The sequence below is a fragment of the Panthera uncia genome, chromosome B4 (genome assembly GCF_023721935.1).
Source record: "Panthera uncia isolate 11264 chromosome B4, Puncia_PCG_1.0, whole genome shotgun sequence".
NCBI lineage: Eukaryota > Metazoa > Chordata > Mammalia > Carnivora > Felidae > Panthera > Panthera uncia.
The window spans coordinates 74,536,101-74,546,258 of NC_064809.1; the positions used below are offsets into that span (position 1 = coordinate 74,536,101).

The 10,158-nt window shown below is 43.5% G+C and overlaps 1 protein-coding gene across 1 annotated transcript; it reads right to left on the minus strand.

Annotated features, from left to right (window-relative positions):
* Positions 1–881: 881 nt before the first annotated feature.
* BCDIN3D (BCDIN3 domain containing RNA methyltransferase) lies at positions 882–8,073 on the minus strand. The gene is made up of 2 exons (XM_049625422.1): positions 7,592–8,073; positions 882–5,045 (listed from the first exon to the last, which is right to left on the minus strand). Exons 1-2 carry the CDS (start codon positions 7,823–7,825, stop codon positions 4,401–4,403), a joined length of 879 nt encoding a protein of 292 aa, XP_049481379.1. The 5' UTR covers positions 7,826–8,073; the 3' UTR covers positions 882–4,400.
* Positions 8,074–10,158: the final 2,085 nt, after the last annotated feature.

A 10,158-nucleotide genomic window follows, 5' to 3' on the forward strand; every position in this document is an offset into this window, starting at 1 on the left:
TTCATATCTAGTCTTGATCTGCTGTCCTCTCCCAAACCATCAATAGCCATGGCCTTGAAATGGGCATCTTATTGCAAAGGTATGTTTGAGAAAACATACCTCAAACTTCCATGCCAAAGACTAGGCTTATCCCTCTTCCAACTTTTTTTTCTTTTTTAAGTAGACTCCACAGCTGGCGTGGAGCCCAATGCAGAGCTTGAAATCATGACCCTGAGATCAAGACCTGAGCGGAGATCAAGAGTCGCACTCTTAATTGAGCCACTGAGGTGCCCCACTTTCTTAACTTTTTAATTTCTTCCCATTTTCAGTTTCCTGGGCAGTCTTCTGCCCGATCATAGATGCCCTTTTCTTCTCAATACTTGAATTCAGATACACTTCTTTTGTTCATTCATATATTAATTCAACAAGTACTTCTCAGCTGCCCGCCATGTGCCAGTCATTGTGCTAGGCCTCAAAGTACAAAGATAAGTTGGGCTTGAGGAGATCAGTCTTATGGTGGTGGCACACAGGCATAGAAAGATTATAACGTGATAGGGTAAATACTGTAATAGAAGCTTCCACGCAAAGGCCCCACTAGAATACAGTAACAAATGCAAAGTGCTATAGGAGTTGGGGGAAGATGTCTGACAAAATGTAACATCTTAACTCTCTTTTAGGACAAACAGTTCAGCCAGGTTGCAAGGTGGGAGAGCTGGGGGAGAGAGAACGAAAATAGAGGGAGTTTGTGCTAAGTCTCAGAGGTATGAAAGGACACGGCAAGTAGGATATGGTGATAGGTGAGAAGTTCAAGTGTGACTGGGGTGTGGAGGAAAAGCATGAAGGCCAGCGCTCTCCAACACAACTTTCTGCAGTGATGGAAATGGTCTAAATTTGTGCTGTCCAATAAAGTAGCCACTAATCACATATGGCTATTGAACACCTGTAACGTGGCTAGTAAGACTGAGGAGCTGAATTTTAAATTTTATTTCATTTTATTTAATTTACATTTAAATAGCAAGCAGCTACCTTACTGAACAACATTGGTTTAGGCACTGGATAAAGGACAGGACTTTAGCTCTAGGAAACACTGAAGGTTTAAAAAAATTTTTTTTAATGTTTATTTTTGAGAGAGAGACACACAGAGTGCGAGTGGGGGAGGGTCAGAGAGAGAGGGAGACACAAAATCTGAAGCGAGCTCCAGGCTCTGAGCTGTCAGCACAAAGCCTGATGCGGGTCTCGAACTCACAAACGGTGAGATCGGAACTGAGCTGAAGTCAGACGCTTAACCAAGCCACCCAGGTGCCCCAAAACACTGAAGGTTTTTAAGCATAATACTAGCATAACTAGGAATCTGAGGAAGGGAACACTGGCAGCAGGGATTAGATAAGGATAGATGGCTTAACACAGAAATGCCTCGTAGGGACCAGCCACATGGATAGAATAAATGGGACTTACGTGTTATTGGACACGTAAGAATTTACTGGATTTTGTGACTATTTCAGTGTGGGGAGACTCACATAAACAAGGAGACTCACCTGAAGTTTGTTGCTTGAGCAATGGGTGGATGGCAACAACTGAGATAGGATTAGGTTTAGAATGAGGGTAATGAGTTTGCTTCTGGAATATTGAATCTGAGGTGCCTAAGAACTATCTAAGAGGATATGATTACAAAACAGGAAAAATACTAATCTGCAACTGTGGAAGTGAGGCCACCAATATATTTGGGGGTTATAGTATATAGGTAGTTGCTAAAGACATGGGAGTGAAGGAACTCACTCCATGAAAAATATGTAGAAGAGGACTGGATGGACCCTAAGGGGTCCTAAGCAATCAAAATGTGGTCTATTTTGCATCAGAGTCACCTGGGGTGCTTGTTAAAAACAGGTTCCTCCTTGTGGATGTATTTAATGCCATGGAATTATACACTTTAAAATAGTTAAAATGGTAAATTTTGTTACATATTTTACCACGATAAAAAAAAATGCAACAAACAAATAAACAAACCCAAACAAACAACAAACCCTCCCACAAATCTAATCAAGCCAAACCAAACCAACCCCTAAGCCCCATTCTTAACCTGAATCACTGTTTCTGGAGATGAATCCAGGACTCTCCAGGTAACGTGTTCAATTAAAATTTGAACTAACTGCTTAAAGAGTACAGAAAAACTAAGATAGGAAGAGAATAAAGGGAGAAGTGTATGGCGAAGAAACCAAGGGAGAGCAGTTCAAAGAAGGGATCAATAGTGCTGAATAGTCCCATGACCCAGGAGGAAGACTGAACAAGAGGCCTCAGAATTTGGCACTCAGAAGGTCATTGATAAATGGGAAATAGACTGTGGAGTCTATTCTTTCAAGGGCTTTGCTCACATTTGGTGGTGAAGAGATGGAGAGACTGAATAAACTTGAAGAGAGATCGGATACAGGAAAAGTTGGTGGTTTTAGAGAGAGAATTGAGCACGTTGGCAGGTGGACAGGAAGGAGTTAATGAAGCCAAGGAGACATCAAAGGGATCCTCAATAAAGCAGTTTGGGAGAAGTAGTAGAGGTTGGGATCAGGAACTCAGGCAGAGGTTATCTGGGTAAAAGTTCATTGGGTAAGTTCAGAAGTGAAAAGGTGGAAAGATGAAGGGGTTTAAGACTGAAGGCAACTGTCTCTGGATGGCTCAGTTAAGAGTCTTACGCTCAGGTCATGATCTCACTGTTTGTGAGTTCAACCCCACATCAGGATCTCTGCTGTCAGCTTGGAGCTTGCTTGGATCCTCTGTCTCCCTCTCTGCCCCTCCCAAGTTCACGCTGTCAAATAAACCAGTAATAATAAAACAAAAATTAAAAAAAAAAAAAAAAAAAAAAGACTGAGAGCAAGAAAAGACTTCCTGATACAGCAAACAAGAATGGTGCTGGTTGGTGGTTAGGTAATCTGCTTAGACTAGTGGTACAGGGATATAGAGTCAAGAACCTGCAGAAGGGTAAAAGTCCACAAGAGTCACTAGGATGAAAGTGATCAGGAGCAGGAATATAAAAAGATTGAAAAGTAGTACTGGAGTCTGAGATTGGAAATGACACCAACCACATAATTATCCTGCACAAAATAGAAAAACCGGTTTTCCTAAATGAAGGTTTTGGTTCCACTCTCCTATAGTTTGGGGAATGTACTAGCTTTTGCTCTCTATGCATAGAGTTCAAATTCCCTAGCAGGAACTTTTACTACCTTCTCTACCAATAGGTCCAAAGTTTAATTGGTGGTTCAGACACTCTTATTCCCCAGCCTTCCTTCTATAACTTCAGAAAATAATAGGATCTTAAGGACTTTGAAGCTCATCAATCCAGTCGCCCTTCTTAGCTAGGTATAGCTAAGAAGCTTTTGTTTTCCTATATTCTCTCCACCAAATCCTTCTCCATCTCCCACTTTCCCTTGGACTCAACTCATGGGTGTCAAAACCTGATGTATATCAGTGACGCCTATCCCACAGCATTTATGCTATAGTCATTCAATTGTAGACTGCATTTTATGCCTGTTTCCCTGCACATATTCCCACTGCCGTAATGCTGTGTACCCCCCACCCCCATGTTGGTGTGCTTTGGCAGAGGACTCTGACAAAAAAAAAAGTCCTAAATTAACTTACTCTCTGGTATGTTTTCTGTTCTGAGCTTGGGTGAGGTTCTTTTTCTTGAGCTGAAAACTCCCTGGATAGAGTGGTTAAAAGCAGAAGTTTCCTACCTACCCCAGAGTCACAGGGCATTCTCAATCATACTCAAGTCACTTTTATTATATATAATTATACAGTCCCACTTCATTCATTGTATTTGTACCAGCTGGATATTGGGTCATAATTTAAATCTTTTAAACATCTTATAAATGCTAGCCAGCGCATTTTGGCTAGTATCTGTTACATGCTGTGCTGAGCCTGGGCATGTTGGATACATGACCTGCTCTGGAAAGATAAGATGTTTTTCATACTAATTCTCTCCTTTAGCCAAGCCAGTGACTCTTCATTCCAGATTGTATTGTGAGGTGATGCCTGAAGGCAGGATAAGGAAGTCCAGCAAAAGCCTGAAGCAGCCAGATCAGATTCAAGTTGCCCATGGAACAGATACATTCTAAGGCTAGCCTGGGCTAAGTCTCTAACCACTAGAAGCAGCCCCCTCCATATCCTAGAACCAAGATCACTTTTTCTATGCCATCTCAATCCGGAGAGCCCAGCTCCTTGCTCCACAGATACAGTCTCTTCTTCCAGAATCAACTCAAACAGTGGGGAATAGATACTGATTCTTTCAATCGCATGTCTTGGACATTTTGCCAAAAGTTTCTGCCAGGTTTTGAGGCTGCCTTACAATCACGAATTAAGGACAGTGAACTTAATTCTTTGTATAATAATAATATAATTCAATATCTCTTTCCTGGCCTTCCCACCCTCCCATTTCACTGTCTCCAGGATCGTAATCTGTCCTTTTCTTTCCCTTTCTCTACCAGTGATTCAGGAATTGGATGAGTCTCTGTGGCTTGTTTTGCCCTGAAGAGCAGAAGGCTTCGGTCCCAGCTGGTGTTGCCAAAGCAGCATACTAATTCCATGCCATGGTCCTGGGTCAAGATCTGCACAATCTGATTGGCCATATCACCTCGGATGGCAAGGGAACGGAAGTGGTCAAAGTCATGGAGGCCTAGCTTCCGGAGACGCCTTGCAGCTGCCCGGTAACACTTCCAGGGCTGAGGCTCCACAAGGAGGTAGCGGCAGAGGGAGGAAAGGTGGGCTAGGAACTCCCACAGACCACGGTCCCCATGGTTCAGATGAATCCACATGGTTACTGACATGCAGAAGCCAATGTCAAAAACTGACCGTCCAAACTGGTTTAAGAAAGAGCTCAAGAGAACTTTCCGGGTTCTTTGATTCATAAAGTCCAGGGTGATAAAGGTCAGGGCATCAGGAAAAGGACATTCTTTTTCAGCTCGTTCCACCAGGACTGGATCTATGTCGCAGCAGAGTAGATGGAGTTCTTCTGAGGCATCTGAGCAGGTCTCCCCATCACGTAAGGAAAGGAAGTGTTTGTATAGAGCCACACTCAGATCCTAGAGAAATCCAAAAGAGCTTTGTCATTGCAGCTCTCAACCAGTGAATGGAAGAAAGACCTCTATCTCTTATCATCTCATTGGACTGCCACTTAGTCTTTGCTTTATAAGATATGAAGCTCCTAGACTAAGAAGGTTGCCCAAAAAGTTTTCCACAGAGCAGGTTCTCAGTGCCCTCCACGGGTCTCAGGCAATAATGTGTCATCTCTATACTTCCCTGACATTGATGGTAGGTTGGGCTGTATGGTTGAAAGTTACAGCCAAATGGATGCAGCAAAGGAGCTGAGAGCAGTCTTGTCCAGCTTGAGTAATATGCTGGTAAACTCACTTTTTTCAGGTATCTCAGACCTCAGGGAGAAAGAAAGGATTCCAAGGGCATAGCCAGCATTCCTTACCAGGAAGGTGAGGAACCAGAACAAGCACCCTCTTATAAACATCTGCTTCTCAGACTTGTGATTGGGAAAAGTCTGGATTCCAAAAGTCCTTGCTTAGCCTTCATTCTACAGCCTCAATTTTACTGTCTGCCTTATGCTTCACCACCCCCTTTTGAGATTTATTCTACTTCTGCATCTATCACTTCCCAAAGTCACTGCTGACTTCCTTCTAGCCAAGTCTAATGATCTGTGATTTTCACCACCTCAGCACTTTGACTCCTAAACAAGTCACTATCTCCTTTGTCTAACGTTGACTTCTATAACCATTACAACTAGTTCAAATTTGTGTTGCTCTAATCCATTTTTCAAGGCATTTTTCTATGCACCACCTGTTTTGCTCTGTGCAACAATGCTGTAAGGAAAATACTTATGCTCTTTGTACAGGTGAAGAAAGTGTGGCTGGAAACAACCCAGATGTCCAACAATAGTAGCATGGATGAAGAAATGTGATATATTCATTAAGATGGAATACTAAATAGCAGTTAAAAATGAAGGAATTCAGCTCAGTGCATCAACATGGATGACTCTTACAAATATACAATGTTCAGCAAAAAAGCAAGACACACGCAAAAAATACATGGCAAGCTTCCATTTATATGAATTTCAAAAATGGATAAGATTACATTGTTTAGGGATACAAAAATAGTGAGCTATAAAGAAAATCAAGGAAATAAGCATAAGTCAGGCTAGTTGTTCCCTCTGGGTGGAGGGGGGTGGTTTAGGAACAGAGAAAGTTAAGAGACTTTTGGGGTTCTGACAATGTCTTATTCTTGACCTGGACAATGGTCATAAAGGTGTCTGCTTTATAATAGTTCATAAAGTGTAAATTTATGTCTCATGCACTTTTCTGTATGTGTGGCATAGTTCACAAAAAATTCTTTTAAAAAGTCATGCCGGTGTTGTAGATCAAGGACCATATTTAGAGTAGGAAGGTCCTATACTATGCTGCTTAATTTTCTCCCCATTTCTATACTTATTTCTTTGCTGACTCCCTCTTCCTGTCTGATCTTGGGTGTGCCAGTTTCACTAGCTATTTGTCACTTCATCCTTCCTCTACCACATCTCTTCACCTTCTCCAACCTCAATTCCCCAATCCCAGAATACCCTGGGAGCTTGAAAAAGAAAATGTAGACTCAAGGGCTCAATCTCTCAAGTCCTGTTTCAGTAGGGCTACAGTGGGGCCTGGGAGTTTTAAAAATGTAAATAAAGCACCCTGTAAATTATGGTACATGCATACAATTTTGAAGCTGCTAAAAAGAATGTCGTGACACGAGTGATCTCCAAATTATTAAGTGAAAAGCAAGGTGCCAAATAGTGTGCTATTGTTTGTAAAGGTAAAAAGAGGTGATATTTATACATACATAAATGCCTACATACACACAGGATACATACCCAAGAAATTATAAACAGCGGTTGCCAATGTGTAGGGGGGAAGGAGAATTTAGGGTCAGGAATAGAGACTTACTTTTTGTTACATGCCTGTGATTTGCAATCATAGGGTCAAAATATCTGCTCCTCTAGGATATGCTAGTAGTTAGATAGGTGTCAAGGGTGGCATGTCGATATTTTGAATGTAATTTCACTATAATCACTCTACGCCTAAGAATACTTTGAGGTAAGAAGACGTGGCAATGCCTTCCTCCGCCAAGGAGCTGTATCCTCCCTCTCAACCCTCTCCACTGTACTCAGTCAACTCAATGCTTTTAAATAAGTATCTACTTGGCTCCAGGATGCATCCTACACCGTATGGCACACGAATCTTAATTCCAGGCGTGATTCCGTCACCCCTGGCTCTTCTCTCCCAGTAACCCAATCCCAATCCTACGCTCCCAAAGGCGGGTGTCCGGACGCCCCCTCTCTGCAGCCAGGTCGCCAGCCACGCTGTACAGGAGGCAAGCGCCGGAAGCCCCAAAACGGTGGCCCTTCCCATCCGAGGTTTGGCCGTGAGGCGGCGAACGCACAAGCGGGGACGCAGGAATTCGGAACGGAGTTTAAACTCATTTGGGGAAAGTGGTGATGGGTGTGATGCCACGCCCAAACCACAGCCCCAGCGAACGCAGAGGAAGCCAACCGCTAGGCTCCCCGACCTCCGACCCCGCCCCCGTCACTCACCCCAGAGTTACACCCTACGTCGAGCCCCAGGATCGGCCTCGATTCGGGACTCTGAGGGAAAAGCCGGCGAAGCAGCTCCGGGGGCAAGAGGCGGAGCCGCTGTTCTGGAGGATGGAAGCGGGAATACTGAGGGAAATTTCCAAACGGGGCGGCCCCGGGTTCCAGAATTCGCGGTTCCTCTTCCGCCGCGGCCTCTTCAACGCCCCCGGTGGCCTGTTTCGTGGACGCCGCCATTTGTCAGCCTGGCTTCTGGGTCCCGGCGGAACCGGAAGTCGGATCCCGGCGCGGGGAGGGGACGGGACGCCAGCGCGCGTGCGTTAAGTGGCAAAGAAGGGTGGGTCTGAAGGCTGACGTTCCCTCTGGGAGCGCGGACAGCCGGGGCTTGTGTTACTTTGTTGCACCCTCACCACCACCTGGGGGGTGGTTAGTTCCATTATCCGGTTTTGTAGGCGAGGAAACAAACGCAGAGAGGTTCCGTGCCTTGCCCAAGCCGATACAGTTTCAACTTGAGCTATACCCAGAACAAGGAGTTTGTGGGGATGTTGGAAATCAATTTTGGTCCAGCTTCCTTTCTTTCCATATGCATTGAGACTCAGGAAGTGGAAATTACCGAGTCACACAAGGAATCTGTGATACAGGAACTTGCACCCGGTTCATCCCATGGCTCCAGGAAAGGGTTGCCAGGAGCTGTGGGGCACTTGAAATGTCAGAAGACCCAGAGAGTCCTGACTGCCAGGTGGGACAGGTGGATAGGGGCAACTGATTTGTGAGCTCTTGGAGAGGCAAGGACCATGGCTTATGAGCCTGCACTGAAGAGTGCTTATCAGGTGCCAGACCCTCTCTAAGACCTCTGCATATATTAATTCTATATTAATTCTTTAAAAAAAAATTTAATGTTTATTTATTTTTGAGAGAAAGAGTGCAAGCAGGGGAGGGGCAGAGAGAAAGAGGGAGACACAGAATCTGAAGCAGGCTCCAGGCCCTGAGCGGTCAGCACAGAGCCCAAAGTGGGGCTCAAACTCGTGAACTGCGAAATCATGACCTGAGGCAAAGTCGGACATTCAACCGACTGAGCCACCCAGACACCCCTCTATATTAATCCTTTTAATCCTCACATCAATCCTGTGAGGCAAAGACCATAATTATCCGTTTTTTATATATGAGGACATTGGGGTACAACGAATTTGTAATTTGCCCAAGGTCATGCAGTTAGAAATGATGGTACCAGGATTTGAACCCAGGCAGTTGGGCTCCAGAGGATGTGCTTGCAGCCTTGAATCCCCTTTTGCCTACCGTAATACCAGGCCCAAAGATGCTCAGTAAATATTTGTTGAATGAAAACTCAATATCAACAGATCGTGCTGGGAAAACTGGATATTCATATTTAAAATAATGAAAGCGGACCATTAACTTACGCAAAAATTAGCTCAAAATGGATTCAGAACTTGCATGTAAGACCTAAAACTGTGTGACAGCTAGAAAAAAAAATAGAGGAAACACTGATCTTGGCAATGATGTCATAGCTATGACACCAAAAGCACAGACAACAAAAGAAAAAATAGACAAGTGGGACTACATCAAACTAAGAAATTTATCTACAGTAATGAAAACCATTGATAGACTAAAAAGGCAACTTACAGAATGGGAGAAAATATTTGCAAACCATATATAGTATCTGATAAGGATTAATTTCCAAAATATATAAGGAACTTCTATAACTTAATAGCAAAAGAACTAGTAACATAACTAAAAAATGGGCAATGGACTTAAATAGACATTTCTCCAAAGGAAGGCATATAAACGGCCAAAAGGTATATAAACAGATGCTCAGTGTAACTAATCATCAAGGAAATGCAAATGAAAACCACAATATCACCTCATACATGTTAGGATGGCTGTTATGGAAGAACACAAACAAAAGACAACAAGTGTTGGCAAGGATGTGGAGAAAGTGGAACACTCGTACGCTGTTGGTGAGAATGTTATATGGTGCAGCCTCCATGGAAATTCTACAAAAAATTAAAACTAGAACTACTATATGACCCAGCAATCCTATATGTGGGTATTTATCCAAAATCAAGATCTTGAAGGCAGAGTAGCGCTCCCATGTTCGTTGTGATACTATTCGCAAGAGTCAAGATGTGGCAGCCACTTAAATTTGTTTAATGTTTTTTTATTTTTGAGAGAGAGAGGGAGACAGGATCCGAAGCAGACTCTGTGCTGACAGCAGAAAGCCCGATGTAGGGCACGAACTCACAAACTGTAAGATCATGACCTGAGCCGAAGTTGGACAATCAACCGACTGAGCCACCCAGGCGCCCCAAGATGCGGGAACAACTTAGATGTCCACTGAACAGATGAATAGATAAAATAAATGTGATATTACATACAGGGGAATACTACTCATCTTATGAAAGAAGGAAATCCCGCCATATGTGACCACGTGGACAAATCTTGCAGACATTTTGCTAAGTGAAATAAGCCAGTCATGGAAAGACAAATACCGCATGATTCCACTTATGTAAGATATCTGAAGTAGTCAAATTCATAGAAGCAAAGAATATAAC

Coding starts and splice junctions, on each gene's coding strand:
- BCDIN3D (XM_049625422.1), bottom strand. CDS start 7,825: ATGGCGGCGTCCACGAAACAGGCCACCGGGGGCGTTGAAGAGGCCGCG. Junction 5,046..7,591: donor ACGTAGGGTGTAACTCTGGG/GTGAGTGACGGG, acceptor GGATTTCTCTAG/GATCTGAGTGTGGCTCTATA.